Consider the following 16,788-nt stretch of genomic DNA (forward strand, 5'->3'; position numbering starts at 1 on the left):
ATTCTTTATACTCTTTTTTAAAAAACAGCTCTAGCCCTGGCTGGTTTGACTCAGTGGTTAGAACCTTGGCCCGAGGACCAGTGAGTCACGGGTTGGATTCTGGTGAAGGGTGCATACCTCGGTTGTGGTTCATCCCTGGCCCTGGTTGGGGTCATGCGGGAGGCAGCCAGTCAACGTGTCTCTGTCACATCGATGTTTCTCTCTCCCCCTCCCACTCTATCTGAAGATAAATAGAAAAATATCTTCAGGTGAGAAATAAACACACACACACACACACACACACACACACACACACACACAAACAGCTCTATTGAGGTGCAATTGACACATAAGCATTGTATAAGTGTAAAGTACAAATTAATGCTTTGACACATACACACTGTGAAATGATCACCACAATCAAGCTAATAAATATATCCATCATCTCCACGTGGTTCCCATTTTCTTTGTGTGTGTGGTGAGACTTAATTTAAGATCTATCCTCTCAGCACATTTCAAGTGTACAATACAGTATTATTAACTATAGGCACCATGCTTATATATGAAATCTTTAAAAAAAAATTTTTTTTATCCTCACCTGAGGACATTTTTGCATTTATCTTCAGCTGGAGCAGGAGGGGGAGAGAGAGAGAGAGAGAGAGAGAGAGAGAGAGAGAGAGAGAGAGAGAGAGAGAGAAACATCTATGTGTGAGAGAGACACATCAAGTGGTTGCCACCCACACAACCCCAACCAGGGGCCAGGGACAAACTGCAACCAAGGTAGGTGTCCTTAGCAGGAACCAAACCCCGACTCTCTGGTCTGTGGGCTGGCTCTCTAACTGCTGAGCCAAACTGGCAAGGGCTATACGTGAAATCTTAAGAATTTACTCATTTTTGCGTAACAGAAATTTTGTACCTTTTGACCAACCTAACCCCATTTCCCCTGTCCCTTCAGCCCCTGGCAACCACCACGATATTCTCTGTTTCTATAAGTTTGACTATTTGGAATCACATAGATTAGGCAGTATTTGTCTTTCTGAGTCTTACTTATTTCAGTTAACATAATGTCCTCCAGGTTCATCCATGCTTTTGCAAATGGCAAGATTTCTTTCCTTTTTAAGGCTAAACAATAGCCCATTAAGCCCTGGCCGGTTTGGCTCAGCGGTTAGAGCGTCGGCCTGCGGTCCTGAGAGACCCGGGTTCGGTTCCCGCTAAGGGCGCGTACCTCGGTTGCAGTTTGTCCCTGGCCCTGGTCGGTCGTGCAGGTGGCAGCCACTCGATGTGTCCCTTTCACATCGATGTTTCTCTCTCTCTCTCTGTTCCTCCCCCCCACTCTACCTGAACAAAAAATGGAAAAATGTCCTCGGGTGAGGATAAAAAAACAAACAAACAAAAAACAATAGTCCATTAAATAAATACCATTTTCTTTTATTGATTCACTCATAGACAACTGTGTCTTTGCTATTGCAAACAGTGCTAGCAATAAACAACATGGGAGTGTAGATATCTCTTTGAGATCTTGATTTCAATTATTTTGGATATATATCCTGAAGTGGGATATCCAGATCATATGGTAGTTCTATTTTTAATTTCTTGAGGACACTCCACCCTGTCTCCATAGGGGCTGCATCATTTTACATTCCCACCAGCAGTGCGGAAGTGTTCCAATTTCTCTACAACCTTGCCAACACTTATTATCATTTGAGTTTTTTTTATAATGGCCATCCTAACATATGTGAGATAATAACTCATTGTGGTTTTGATTTGCATTTCTTTGATGATTAATGATGTTGAGTATCTTTTCATATACCTAATAACCATTTGTATGTCTTCTTTGGACTTGTTTAAGTCCTTTGCTCATTTTAAAATTGGGTTATTATTATTATTATTTTACTATTGTTTTGTAGAAGTTCCGTATATATTTTGTAAATCAACCCGTTAGTAGATATAGGCTTGCAAATATTCTCTTCCATTCCATAGATTGCTTTTCACCTTGGTAACTGTTTCCTTTGCCGTGCAGAAGTTTTTAGTTTCATGTAGTCCCACTTGTTTGTTTTGTTGCCTGTGCTTTTGGTGTCCTATCCGTGAAATCATTATCCAGGTTGATGTCATAAAGCTTTTCCCGTTTTTCTCTAAAAGTTTTCTAGTTTCACGTCTTATGCTTAAGTCTTTAATCTGTTGTGAGTATTTTTGCACTTATCACTTTTTAAAATTTAAATTTTATGAGAAAGTTTATTTAGAAAGTTACAGAGGTAGTGGAAGTAAGCCAGCTGGACCGCGTAGTCTCAGGAAACAAGTTACAGAAGCAAAAGAAGGGCCCTTGGTGCTCAGGAGAGGGGAAGGCAAAAGGAAGGCGCCACAGGGGAAGAAGAGGGGGGAGGGAAATGTGCCTCATGCTCCCTAGAGAGAGCGCAGCTGTGCTTGTTTCATGGGGATAATCAATGTCAGCATTTCAGTCTCAGTAATGATCTCACCCACAGACTAAGAAGCTGCTTAGAATTTCCTAGTTTTGTTTTTCTGTAGAGACTACCTGACTTTGGTTAAATGCTTCCATCCCCTGATACCTGTTTATGAGGCATTTCTCCTTGAGCAGGACATGTGACTTGAATGCTTTCTGGTTCACTCGAGGTGACTAGCAGCAGAGGTGAGCTGTCAGTTACGGTTTCGTCAGTAGATCTTCTCTTTACCTGTTCAACATATACACTTATTACTGTGCTCGACAGACCTGCCTCCCTGTTGGAATTTTGTAAACCAATGAAACATAATAGACACTTCCTACATGAGAGGGGAATTTAAATATTAACTTGAATCTCTGTGTGCAGAAAAAAATGTAATCAGTAGATAGAAATATTGGGAGAAAGAATTTCATGAAGCTCAGAGTTGTGGCATAGCTTGTGATCAAAAGTGATAAACCAAGATCCAGGCTCTGGTCACTTTCTCTTGGAATATCTTTGTAAGCTCTCAGCAAGGGAACTTCTTGAATAGGAAGCCATGCAAGGCTTAATAATAATGTCTTGCCCTGGCCAGTTTGGCTCAGCGGTTAGAGTGTCGGCCTGTGGTCCGGAGAGACCTGGATTCGGTTCTCACTAAGGGCATGTACCTCAGTTGCATTTTGTCCCCGGCCCTGTTTGGGTCGTGCGGGAGGCAGCCACTCGATGTGTCCCTTTCACGTCGATGTTTCTTTCTCTCTCTCTCTCTTCCTCTCTCTCCCTCCCACTCTATCTAAATAAATAAATAAAATAATAAAAATAATAATAAAAATAATGATAATAATGTCTTATAAACTATTATTATTATTATTATTTCAAAGCTCACATTTATACCTGTGGTAAGTACTTTATATACATTAGCTCATATAATTCATTTGAAGCAATTTTATGAAATTAAGTATTACTTCCATTTGCAGATGAGAAAATTTAAAGGTCCAGTTATGCCTATGAAATCTCCCAGCAAGATATGAAGCAGGAATTTTAACCTAATCAGATAGGATTCTGGAAAGATGGCAGATTGGCAAACACCAGAAATCTGCCAATTGGATTTCTATTTATATCATAGTAGGTATTCAATAAATATCTCCTAAGTTAAGAAAATTTAGCAATAATTAAAAAGACTGTGTTGTGATTTTGAATATTTTTTTGTTTGACTAAAGTGTCTTCTAAAGCTTAAACAAATCTACTTTTTGAGGAGTAATAGCTGGATCTAATTTTTCTTTTTTCTTTTTTATTGTTGCTGTTTTTTTGGTTTTTTGTTAATCCTTACCTGAGGATACTTTTTCACTGATTTTTAGATAAAGTGGAAGGAAGGGAGGGAGCGAGGGATTGAGAGAGAAACATCAATGTGAGAGAGACACACCAATTGGTTGCCTCCTGCACAATCCCAACTGGGGCCGGGAATCAAACCTTCAACCCAGGTATGTGCCCTTGACCGAGAATCGAACCTACAACCTTACAGTCCCTTGGCCAATGCTCTAACTGCTGAGCCAAACCAGCCAGGGCTGGATTTAATTTTTCAAACAAAATCAGTTCTTTGGATTTTGATTTGTCTAGAAAATCTGAGTCTTCTCACTGATAACAAGAAGCAAGAAATTAAGTTGAAAATTGAATATTAAGATCATTCTTTTGGCCATAGAATCATTAAACCCCAGAAATATTTTTTCTTAAGTTATGCACTTTTATGAACTGTTTAAATTTAACAGGTGAGTCCAGTTGGTGTGGCTCAGTGGTTGAGCATCGACCCATGCACCAAGAGGTCACTGGTTCAATTTCTGGTCAGGGCACATGCCCAGGTTGTGGGCCCAATCCCCAGTGGGGGGCATGCAGGAGGTGGCCAATTGATGTTTCTATCTCTCTCTCCCTCTCCCTTCCTCTCTCTCTAAAATCAATAAAGGAAAAAAATTTAAAATAAATAAAATTAACAAGTGAATCCCTGATAATAGCTTGGATTTTTTCCTTCCAGGACATATTTCCATACTAAAAATGAATAAAATAACCTGAAACATACATATGATAACCTTAAAGATAGATTTATTCACACACACACACACACACACACACTTGTGTATCCTTTTGTATGAACGAATGATTCTATAATAAAATTTCTAAAAGAGGTAACCTATTGTAAGCTAGTTATATTGCTCTTGGCATTGAGGCCTAGAAAGAAATACTATTGTCTGTATAAATCAGCGTGACTATGAGGAGCAATGGTCGATTTTAGATGTAGCTGGGAAAGGCAAAGAAAGCCTAGCCCATTGCCAAGTTTCCCAGGCATAGCAGATTGACTCACATGTTACTAAAATCTCTCTCTGGCTCCAGATAACTTAATTAATTGACATGGTTTTCTTGCTTGAGCACATTGACATGTGGAGACTACTTTGGGCTCTTTTCCTTGTTTTTGTCTGACTTATTTTGCTTAGCATGACATTCTCAAGGTTACTCTGGACTTGGAAAAATCAAAGTCGTTATTTATAGGAGCCTCAAGATTAATGAGCTATCACCCATATAGCAAGTAAGTGCAATCAGATGCTTTTTCATGTGCAAGATACTTTCAGGCTTCTAAGATGTCATTTATTATTCAGCAGAGTGTATTCTACATGACCTTTCTGACTGGTTTGCTGTGATTCTATGAACTATTAATTGCTTAGGGGAAAACAGACTCAGAACATTGAATAGTGAAATTCAACAAAACTATATTGAGCCCCTATTATGTGCATGATAAATAAGGGGTATTTCTGGTGATAACCAGTGCCTTTTCTTCCCCCAGATCAATTCACAAAAAGAAATTAACATTTTAAGTCAATATTTTATCAACTGTCTGATTTGGCACGAATGTTACATTCATAACCATGTGTTGGCTGATCCCATGAATTTTTTGCTGAAAATACAAAGTACATAATTATAATTTCTCATCAACAAGCCTTGACAGGATTAAACTCCCCCCACTCCTTCTTGTTTTTCATTAACTTACACCTGGCATTCTGTGTCAGGTGTACATACCAGAGATCGTGGTGATAGGGCCACATACTGTCGCCAGCCAAGTCCAGGCATTAGTGTATGACCCAGGCAGCAAATGCAGCCGGTCATTTCCAGCCACTTGGATCAGCTGAGACGAGAACGTCAGTTTAAATGAAACTGTATTTAGGGTGGTGACCCACTGTCACGAGATACAGACTTAAGGCCACGAGTTTAAAACTCAGTAATGAAAGGGTGAACACAGGAAATGAGAGAGAAGTATTTTACAATTTGTGAAAATAAAAGAGCGCTATATGTCTAACTTTTTTTTGAAGCATAATATATAGACAGGAAAGTGTAGATATTGTAAGCATATACTTCGATCCCACACATCTGTGTATCCAGCGCCCAATTAAGACACTGAGTATTACTAGCTCCTTGGAAGTCCCTCTTGTGTTCCCTTCTAGCTAGTATTGGCTCGTATTTCCCTCAGTGTTAGTAAAATATAATTTACATATAACATTATATATGTTTAAGGTGTACAATGTGATGACTTAATATACATATATATTGTGAAATGATTACAAAAATAAGGTTGGTTAACACATACATTACCTCACATAGTTACCTTGGGGTGTATTTTTTTGTGTGGTGAGAACATTTAAGATATACTCTCCTATCCGATTTCAAGTATAAATACAATATTCTGAACTATAGTCATCATGCTGAATATTAGCTTGCCAGAGCTTATTCATCTTATAACTAAATTTATACCCTTTGATCAACATCTCCCTATTTCCTCCACACACACACACCCAGCCTCTGACAACCACCAATCTACTCTCTGTTTCTATGAGTTTGGCTTTTTTAGAGTCCACATGTAAGTGAGATCATCCAGTATTTATCTTTCTCTGCCTGACTTATTTCACTGAACATAAAACCCACAAGATTCATCATTATTGTCACAAATATTGTCTTCTTTTTATGGTTGAATAATATCCCATTGCATATATATGCCATATTTTCTTTATTCATTTATCTGTCAATGGATATATAGTCTCCACGTCTTGACAATTGTGACTAGTGTTTCAATGAACATGGGAGTGCAGATATCTCTTCAAGATTCTGATTTTACTTCCTTCAGATATATACCAAGAAGTGGGATTGCTAGATCATATGGTAGTTCTTTTATTTTTAGAAACCTCTATACTATATTCCATAATGGCTGTACCAATTTATATTCCCACCAATAATGTACAAGGGTTTCCTTTTTTCACATCCTCACCACTTGTTAACTTTTGCAGTTTTTGATAATAGCCATTCTAATAGGTATGAGGTGATATCTCATTGTGGTTTTGATTTGCATTTCCCCAATTATTAGTGATGTTGTACACCTTTTCATGTACATGTTGGAAATGTTTTCTGATTTCTGTCACCACATAATAGTTTGTCTCTTCTTAAACGTGAAACAATAGGAAACATACAAATTTTATCCTTTTGTGTCTTGCTTTTCTCTCAACATTATGCTTGTGTAATTCATCCAAATTGTTGCATATGGTTGTAGATCAGTCATTTTTGTTGCTGTATAGTATTCCATATTGTGAATGTACTACATTTATTACCCATCTTTTACTTCTGAGCATTCTGAGTAGTTTTCTACTTTTGGTTAATATCAAAAGGAAGCAAATATATTTTAAACAGTAATAAGCTTGATTTTACAAGGCCCTCATGATCTGGCCCAAACTTGTTCCTCTACTCTCAAGTCATGTCCCTGATTTCACTGAAAGTTCTAGCCATACTGAACTTTCTGTTGTACAATCCAGACATCTATCTCTTACACTCCTCCTGGCCTTTGAACCTTCTGTTATCTCTTCCTACAATATATGTTTCCCACCACAATGCTTACCTTGATAACACCCACCTTCCCTTCAACCTCAGTTTAGATGCCCCTTCCTCCAGAAAGCAACCCCCTCTCCTTAAACTACTAATACTGGTTATCCTTCTGCATTGCCTGCTTGCTGGAATGTGTCCCCGGAACTGTGGGCAGAGACTGGGCCTTACTGGGTATATCATCCCCAGTGCTTAGGGCCGTGTGGGCACAGGTTTGGTTGAGTACATTTGTTTTTTACAATCTAATAAGTATTAGTCAGTGAGTGATAGATTAATCCATTTAAGATTGAATAAACTTTTATAGAAACAGGACATGATCTGGTTATTATATTATTCCTCCTCAGTTTTAAAGAATACAGACATTAAATGTGAGTATTTTCAAAAGGAAATTACATTTCTTTTTAAACATTCTTGAAACACAGCTTTCTACATATTCTGCTTTTCAGTGGCATTTTATACTGGTTGGATTAGAGAGCTGGGACCATTGTGAAGCCAGATTGGAACATGCCTGCCGTTCTCTCACGTTTCCATGGCCTCTGGGAAGAGCAGCCAAGGACGAGTGTTGAAGGGTGGTCAGGAGCTTTCCCACCCGAGTCTCTCTAGCTTTGTTCGGATGATAGGCTGGTTTCTCCATCTTCTCTGGCCCAAGGCTGCTGTTCAGGTTTGGAGAGACTAACCCCAGTTGGAAGGTGAATATGGACTGGGCTATGTTGATGGTAAGAAGCACTTAGGGTATCAGTTAAAAATACAAATTCCCAGTCCTCATCCCAGTTCCTCTTAATCAGAATCGCCAGGGAAGGAGATTTGCTAGGTTTCAGTCTGGTTAAGGTTTAAGAGCACAAAGTGAATACTATCAAGAGCAGAGCGGGGGGATGTTAAGAAATCTGAAGTGTCGTAGGAGCTGGAATATAGCTAGTGGTGTACCAGAGCTGACTTGAATTGCAAGCTCATTGTGCATATTTCTTCCCAGCTCCATGTTTGGTAGCTTGTTGGTAGCTTGAAATTGGTTATAGTAGGAGCATTTAGAACACAGAAGTTGGCAAGTGCTACAAATCAGGGCATTCCACTCCCCGGCACCACTAGAGACTGGTTGTTAAACATTTATATGCACACCATTGACTACAGAAGTAACAAACAAACAAAATCCTTGCCTTCATGGAGCTCACATTCTAATTGGGGAGATAGACAAAATAAGAAAGTGAATTTTTTGTTTTTTATCCTCACCCGAGGACATTTTTTGTTCAGGTAGAGTGGGAGGGAGAGAGAGGAAGAAAAACATCGATGTGAAAGGGACACATCGAGTGGCTGCCACCCGCACGACCGACCAGGGCCGGGGACAAACTGGAACCAAGTACATGCCCTTAGCGGGAACCGAACCCCGGTCTCTCGGGACAGCAGGCTGATGCTCCTCTAACTGCTGAGCCAAACCGGTCAGGGCAAGAAAGTGAATTTTAGAAGTATATTAGAAGGAGATAAACACTAAAGAAACAAAGTTGGGGAAAGAGATAAGGTGTATGGGTGGTAGTGGGCATGGCAATTCTAAAGTGGTCAGAAAAGGCTTCACTGAAAACATAACATTTGAACATTAACTTGAAGCAGAGGAGGAAGCAAGCCCTGCATATGGCTAAGAGAAGAGCTGTGTAGATAGTGAGAACAGCAAGTGCAAAGGCCCGGAGACAGGAATGCTGCAAGGGAGCCACTAGAGCTGGAGCTAAGTAAGAAAGGGGTAGAGTGGTAGGAGCTGAGATCCTACAGGTAATGGGTGAAGTGGGGGTGGGGTGGATGGTCAGGTCATGGAGGGCCTGCAAGGCCATTGTGAAGACTTGAGAGAACTTATTAGGGGCAATTGTTCTTTTTTACTGAGTTAATATAAGTTATCAAATGTTAATCTCTCAGATTCCCTGCTGAATTCAAATGTGACTTCAGAATTGCTTTCTTTAGGCTGGCTTAACTTCTAGACTTACACTGGTAGCCACCAGTCACAGGTGGTTATTTAAATTTAAATTAATTTAAACTTAAATTATTAAATTAATTAAAATAAAATTAAATAAAATTAAATAAAATTAAGAAATCAGGTTCTCAGTTACAGTGGCCTCATTTGAAGTGTTTAAAAGCCTCATGTGGCTAATAGCTACCATATTGGACAGCACACATATAGACCACGCCCATCATTGCAGAAGGTTCTATTGGATCAGGTTGCTCTAGGCAGCAAACCTTGCTGAGGTTAACTATGGGCTGGGCCCTAGTTCTTAGCCTTTTTTATGGAGGGTGCATTTGCCATAGCAGACCTCTTGGCAAGGACACCTTGGTACAAGCATCCTGGAGCCATTTGATTTCTGCCCAGATTGTAAGTTTCTATTTCAGGACCTTATTTCTGAAAGTAGCTTTCCATTAAACCTGTAATCTCTAGAGACATCCTCTAGTTCATTTATATATTCATAAAAAGTGAGTGGTCACTGGCTATTACCTTGCTTATATAACCTGTTGTTGTGAAAAGAGAGGATGGGGTTGATCCAAATTACTGGTCAAAATGGCCCAAATTATAGCTCAGAGACTTTAATTTATTCATTTATTTATTTTGTGGTTGTTTTCAATACTCAGGATTCACATTTAAATACTGATTACATCTCAGATATAAATGGCCCAGAGTCAAGGAATACAAAACAATCCCTTAATCTTTTCTGTAAGAAGGGATGTTCTGTAGGGTTACTTCGGGGTTCTTGACCCCATACTTCTCCAGTGCTACCACTCTGTGTGGGGGGTGGGGCCTTCAAAACTTGGTGGTCTGACCAAGGACTTTTCTCTAAATGGCTCTGTGTGGTGAAGGGAAAGTGGTCTCTGAACTTCATGAAATGGCAGTTATCCTGTGAGCTTCTAAGCTGGCTTCCTGCAGCAGGATGATTCATGAGCAACTGGGAGCTCATTCTTTATCCTTTGCTAGATAGAGATGGGATCTTTGGGGGAACATGTGCCCCTGGGCCTAGGTGAGAGTCGATCTTTCAGGCCTAGGGGGCTTTGCTGGCACCTGTGGTTCCTTGTGGATATTTCTCTGGGCCAAGGCTGGGTGTTGTGGCCAGAGTCATCCTCAGACCTCTCCAGCTTCCCTTCTGCAGTGTTCTTTTCCCTCTTCCCTCAGCCAAACACAGTCCAGAATTCTACAGGTTGGATTTTCCTCTCCTTCCAAACTTGCCCTGTTGCAAGTTTATTTATGTTAAAATATAAATTACTTCTCCCAAAAGTAATTTTATGAAAAGTGAGCTGATCCCTTTGTTGGTTTAAGACGAAGGAATAAAGCTCTAATTGTGGAATTTCAGACATCGGCCAAGCATCTTCCTAGTCCTTCCGAAATAACAATATTCACAGTGAGGGGAAACATACATCCAGTTTGCCTGGGACAGTCCGGGTTGATACCTATTGCACTTGCATATTTACTAACAGTGTTTCCTTTCACTCTCAAAATATTTGGATGATAAATTAAATAACCACTTTATTGATAGCACTTTTTCTGCCTAAAGCCTGGAGAACAGGTGCAAGGCAGAAGCTTCTCAAAATTACTCCCTAGACTTGGTTTCCCTTAATAATCTCTCTGCCTTTCCTCCTTTTGCAAATTTCATCCTCAAATTGAAAAACACCAGGAGACAAATGACAGCATGTGGAGTATTATATTTTTCAGCATTTGGTTAAATAATGTAACAAATCTTGGTCCTTGAATAAAATTCCAAAGGAGTACATCTTTACCAGACTACTCCTTAGCAACCGAGTAATCCTGATTTCAAATATTTCCCTTTCTGTGTGTCTAGGAAAGCGTGTTTCCTCTGAGAACTCTGTTATTGAATGATTTCCTCATATTGGTATCTTGATTGAATTGATCCCACTTCCTATTTCTAGAATTGCTGTGACTTTGTTCACAGATTTTTGTCCAGAAGGCATACAATTGGAATTTGTTATGGTCTTGCCGTTGGGTTCTACATCTTATCTGAAATAAGAGTCTGGAGGATCTGGCATCTGCAAAATTTATTCCCAGACAGACTAGCCTCGAGGCAAACTGGAACACCAGTCATTCATGTAGCAGTGAGCTACACCTGCATGCATATAAATGGCATTTTAAGAAGAAGAAAGCATAAAGCCACAAAGTCATAATGTGACTTTAGAGCTGGACCAGAGCTATAAAAAACACAGCCTTCAGGCACTTACATTTTTAGATGTTCTAAATCTTTATTGGTTATTATGGCAGTATGTATATGCATTTGGATTTTTAAATCAAGGAGGCATTTTAACAGTTCTCTTCACTTGTGCAGCTGTTTTCTTTAAATATATTGGTTATACACCTTACAGCTTACCCCTATAAATAGCCAAGCCAAAAAGAATTTGTCTTGACATTTTACTTAGCACATAATAGAATTTACAAATTCAAGCATGACTTAAGAATTTTCATAATTTTGCCCCTGTAACCCTTTGATTCCAATTGGTTAGAAATTAACCTATTTAATGTCCTTGGGAGCAAAGGGTTAAATCCTAGCATCAATGTTAATTAAAAATAATGTTGACCTCCTGTGCAAATATTCTTGTTCACTTAAGGACACAGTCCTCTCCCCTCCCCCATTCCATTCCATGCCAGTTTACAATTCAGTGAACTAGTTTTCTATTTATAGTGTCTTCACGTTAAATATTATTCCCCAAATATCAAGAATTATTCCTAAGACATAAAGGATCTCTATCGTCCCACCAAAAAAACTACATTGACTAAGAAAATCACACTAGTAACAGCAGTGATAATATGAAAACTACTAGTGCCAATGAGAAGATAGTAACAGTTTAACTCTTTCCATTAACTGAAGAACTTAATTAGACAAAAAGACAGTAACTGAGAAGAAATAAAAATGAACATGTATAACTTTGTGTCTGAAGGAAAGGAAGGATATATTCTAACTAGGCAGAAAGATGATATTCAACTTTAATTAAAATCTCCTAAATGGCCCTGGCCGGTTTGGCTCAGCGGTTAGAGCGTTGGCCTGCGGTCCGGAGAGACCCGGGTTCAGTTCCCGCTAAGGGCACGTACCTTGGTTGCAGTTTGTCCCCAGCCCTGGTTGGGTCGTGTGGGTGGCAACCACTCGATGTGTTGCTCTCACGTCGATGTTTCTCTCTCTCTCTCTCTCCCTCTCATTCTATCTGAACAAAATATCGAAAAATGTCCTCGGGTGAGGATAAAAAAAAAAAAAAAAAATCTCCTAAATGTATGCTTGTAGTTAGAGACACAGTGGTTGTGGGCTAGGAAGGTGGGCTAGGAAGGTGGGTTACCAGGGGTTACCAGGCTTTGGTGAGTCTTCAAGCCTGGGCCCTGACTCAGCTTCGCAGGCCCTGAGACTCACTTTTGTCAGAACATCTACTAGAAGTCACACAAAAACTAATGAACAAATAAGAATTTTCATGTATTTGTTTTTAACTTTTAAAAACTGTATCTATAGCCCTGGCCAGTTTGGCTCAGCGGTTAGAGCGTCGGCCTGCGGTCCGGAGAGACCCGGGTTCGGTTCCCGCTAAGGGCACGTACTTCGGTTGCGGTTTGTCCCCGGCCCTGGTTGGTCGTGCGGGTGGCAGCCACTTGATGTGTCCCTTCACGTCGATGTTTCTGTCTCTCTCTCTCCCTTCCTCTCTCTCCCTCCCACTCTATCTGTACAAAAAATGGAAAAATATCCTCGGGTGAGGATAAAAAAACAAAACAAAACAAAACAAAAACTGTATCTATATATGTATAAATAGATAAATATGTCTGTATATGTGCTTGCCTGCATGTGCTCATTTATTTGGATTTTAGGTGCAGAAGATTGAGTTAATGACATTCTTCAGTTACTGGCATGTTATCATTATTGGTCCCACCAAGATCCCTCTCACCTGTTTGTATGTCCGTCCGTCCAGCCAGCCAGCCAGCCAGCCAGCCTTCCTTTTACTCATCATATTCTACTCCTATTTCCTATTCCCATAGGTAATTTAACATATTTAATGTGAATCCTTTTTATTCGAATGCATTATTTAAATGGTATATTATTTTATTTTATGTGCGTATATTTTTAGTTTACATGAATGTTATTTCATTCTATATCTTTTGTAACTAGTACTATGTTTTAAAGCTCTATTTTCATTGTTATGGTACGCTGAAGGGTTGTGAGTTCGATTCCCGGCCCTAGTTAGGGAATGCGCAGAAGGTAACCAATAGATGTGTCTCTCTCACATCAATGTCTCTCTCTCTCTCCTCCCCTCTACCTCCCTTCCTCTCTCTAATAATCAATGGAAAAATATTCTCAGGTGAGGATTAAAGACAAAAAATGCATCTCATCCCCAAACCCAACTTGTTGAATTAGACTCTGCATTTTAACAAGATCCCAGGTGATTCTTACGCACATTAAAATTTGAGAAGCACTAGTATAAGCCACTCCTCATATGTTTTTATTTCTTGCCTAATTGACACACTATGGCAAGTTACCTCAAACCTCTAAACCTCAGCTTCCTTACCTGTAAAACAGGAGCAATAATACTAGTACCTACCTTGTAAAAACGCTGCAATGAGTAAGTGAGCACTAAAATGTGCAGCATAGTGTCTGACATGTTAACCCCCCATGTTCGCCGTCTTTACAGGACTCTGCAAACATCCTTAGTGTAGGGAGTCAAGTATGAGAGCAAAGGCAACACTCTGCCCTCCCAGGATGGAAACTGGGTGTTTCCAGGACATCTGTGGGGTGAGGCTTTTATTGACATTGTTGCTGCCAGGAGTATAGAACAGACTGCTGGCATCTGCTTTCCTGAGGATTGACAATTCACAATTTGTGCCTACAAGCAGCAGGTTTGATTTTATTTTTTAACTTCCTTAAGCTCAATAGTAGAAGTCATTGTTTAGAAATGACTAGGTCTATTTAGCTAGACAGTAAAGATATAGGCCAACTAATGAAAACAAAGCACATTAAGAAGGACTGTAGGACAAAAGTGAGATTAAAGAAAAAAGACTTTTTTTTTTATCCTCACCCGAGGGCATTTTTTTCTTTTTTGCAGTTATCTTCAGATAGAGCAGGAAGGAGAGAGGAAGGAAGAGAGAGAGAGAGACATCGAATGGCTGCCACCTACATGACCCCAACCAGGACCGGGGACAAACCGCAACTGAGGTACGTGCCCTTAGTGGGAACTGAACCCGGGTCTCTCCGGACCGCAGGCCGATGCTCTAACCGCTGAGCCAAACTGGCCAGGGTGAGATCATAATTTTTCCTTAATTGATTTGTTCATTGCTCTATTTATCTAATCAGTAAAAAGTTTATTGAGGACTACCTGTGCTGGGCACCTACAGATGGATTTATTTAACAAACCTTTGTGGAGCACTTACTGTTGCCAAACAGTGTTCTAGGTTCCGGGACTAGAACTGCGGATAAAATGAGACAATGCCACTGACATCTAGTTATTCATAGATTAATGGGGGCTAGTGAATGCAAAAAAAAAATAATGGAAGACAGTAAGTGTTATAATAGAGGTGCTATGGGAACCCAGAAGAAAATACATCTGAATTTAGCTGGGGCGATGGCAACCTGGGAATCAACACAGCTAGTATTTTTACTATGCGCCACTGTGTTAAGTAATTTACATAACCTATGATATTTAATCTCACAACCACTCCATGCAGTGATTTTTCTCACTTTATAGGTGAGGAAACTAGAGCAGAGAAAAGTTAAATAACTTTCCCAGCGTTGCTTAACTTGTAAGAGATGGAACCACATTTGAACCTGAACCTCGCGAATTCTGAAACCCATACTCTGCTCCGTACGCCAGGCTGCCTTTTGTCTACAGAAGATGTTGGGGTTGGACCTTGAAATATAAACAAGAGTGGACTGATGGGTAAGGTGCAAAAACCTTTTAGATATTGTAAACATTGTGTCCAAAAGCATGAGGAGAGAATGAACAGGTTGCATTTAGGAAGCTGTTGTGACTAAGGACACATTAAATTCAGTTGTGATAACCCCCAAATCTCAGTGGTTTAACACACAAAAATTCATTTCATACTTACACACTGTTTCAAGGAGATAGGCAGTGGGTTTTGCCTATCCACTGTCACTCAGGGACCCATGAGGCCACTCAAGTGGAAAAAGAAAAAAATAAAGAGAATCATGAACAAGATTTTTGCTGCCTCAGCTTGGAAATGACACACATCAGTTCCCCTCCCAGCCCATTGGCCAGAACTAGTCACATGGCTCCAATTACCTGCAATAAGCTGGGCAGAGTATGGGAGAAAATAAAGTATAGCATGAGTGTTACTGTCTCTCGCATTTACTTAAAATTTTTTTTAGTTTTTTTTTTTTTCTATTTTTCTTTTTAAGTAATAAAGGTAGAATGCATCAAAGTAAAAAGTCCTGATTCCTGACCAAGACCTTGGTGACTGGTCTGATTTTAACTTGTCTCAGGTAAATTCTCACTGAAGGATTTCTGGATGAACCAGATCAGTTCTAGGCCAAATGAAGGTTTAGAATCTTTCTGAGCTGGTAGAGAGGACCAGATTTTCAGAGCAAATCTTTCTTAGGTCCAGAACTGAACCATGTGCTGTGTGGGACACAGATTAACCTGGAGCAGGCTACACCACTGGGCACATGGACCAGATAAAAGTATATTAAATTATTCCTTCAGTGTATTTTATATATTTTCTTTGAAAGTTTTTGTTTCACAATATAACTGTGATAAATCAGTTTAAAAATGAAAATAGAAATGACTTTTTATTTTCATGTGTTTATAAGCTGTTTAATGGTAAGTAATTAGACAAAATGCAAGCAATTCTAAAATTATACTTCCTATGGTACACTAGTATATTTTGATAAAATATTCCATATTCCAAAATTGCATGTATAACTTTTAATGTTAGAAGGGTAAAGGGGTTAGCAAGAGGTTGGAGAGATTAATAAATGGATTATTTACATTAAAATCTCCTCTTACCAGTCTTGTGATTAATCCATCAGGAGTTTTTAAAGTGCTTTCTTTATTTCAAATTTGTATCAAAATTTGGTTCTTAATCTTATTTTAACAACAAAGTGCCTAAACTTCCCATTAGCCAGTGCTATTATAGCCCTGTTTCACAGATAAGGAAAGTGAATATGTGAAAAGTTAAGTAACCTGGCCGAGGCATCAGGCTGGAATTTGAACCCAGGCTGACTGGTTTCAGAGCCCATAGCTTTTATCCAGCTTTACTTGTTCAGTGGACAAGATGAGTACAAGCAGCAAGGTAATTGGCAAGAGGGGGCATGAAAAGTATTCTTTATCCTTACGGTATGTATTTAAATCTGGGCCATAAAGTGAAATTTTCAAAGAAATGTTCTTTACTTTCCTAATCTGTTCATGCAAGAAAAGTTCTTGCTGCATACCTTAAGTTTTTTTTTTTTTTTTTAATTTCCCGAACCACTGCAAGGGTGGGTGGGCTGGACACATTACAAAGTCATAACATGAAATCAGC

The 16,788-nt window shown here is 39.4% G+C and overlaps 1 protein-coding gene across 1 annotated transcript in view; it reads right to left on the reverse strand.

The window, feature by feature from the left end:
- SPPL2A (signal peptide peptidase like 2A) overlaps positions 1-5,497 on the reverse strand; it is a 64,082-nt gene extending 58,585 nt beyond the window's left edge. Inside the window, exons 1-2 of the mRNA XM_036249468.1 lie at positions 5,472-5,497; positions 2,544-2,712 (exon numbers count right to left, since the gene is read on the reverse strand). Coding sequence (XP_036105361.1) covers positions 2,544-2,712; positions 5,472-5,497 — 195 coding nt within the window. The remainder of the gene's footprint in view (positions 1-2,543; positions 2,713-5,471) is intronic.
- Between the last annotated feature and the right edge of the window lie 11,291 nt (positions 5,498-16,788).

The sequence above is a fragment of the Molossus molossus genome, unplaced genomic scaffold (assembly GCF_014108415.1).
Source record: "Molossus molossus isolate mMolMol1 unplaced genomic scaffold, mMolMol1.p scaffold_m16_p_1, whole genome shotgun sequence".
Classification (NCBI taxonomy): Eukaryota; Metazoa; Chordata; class Mammalia; order Chiroptera; family Molossidae; genus Molossus; species Molossus molossus.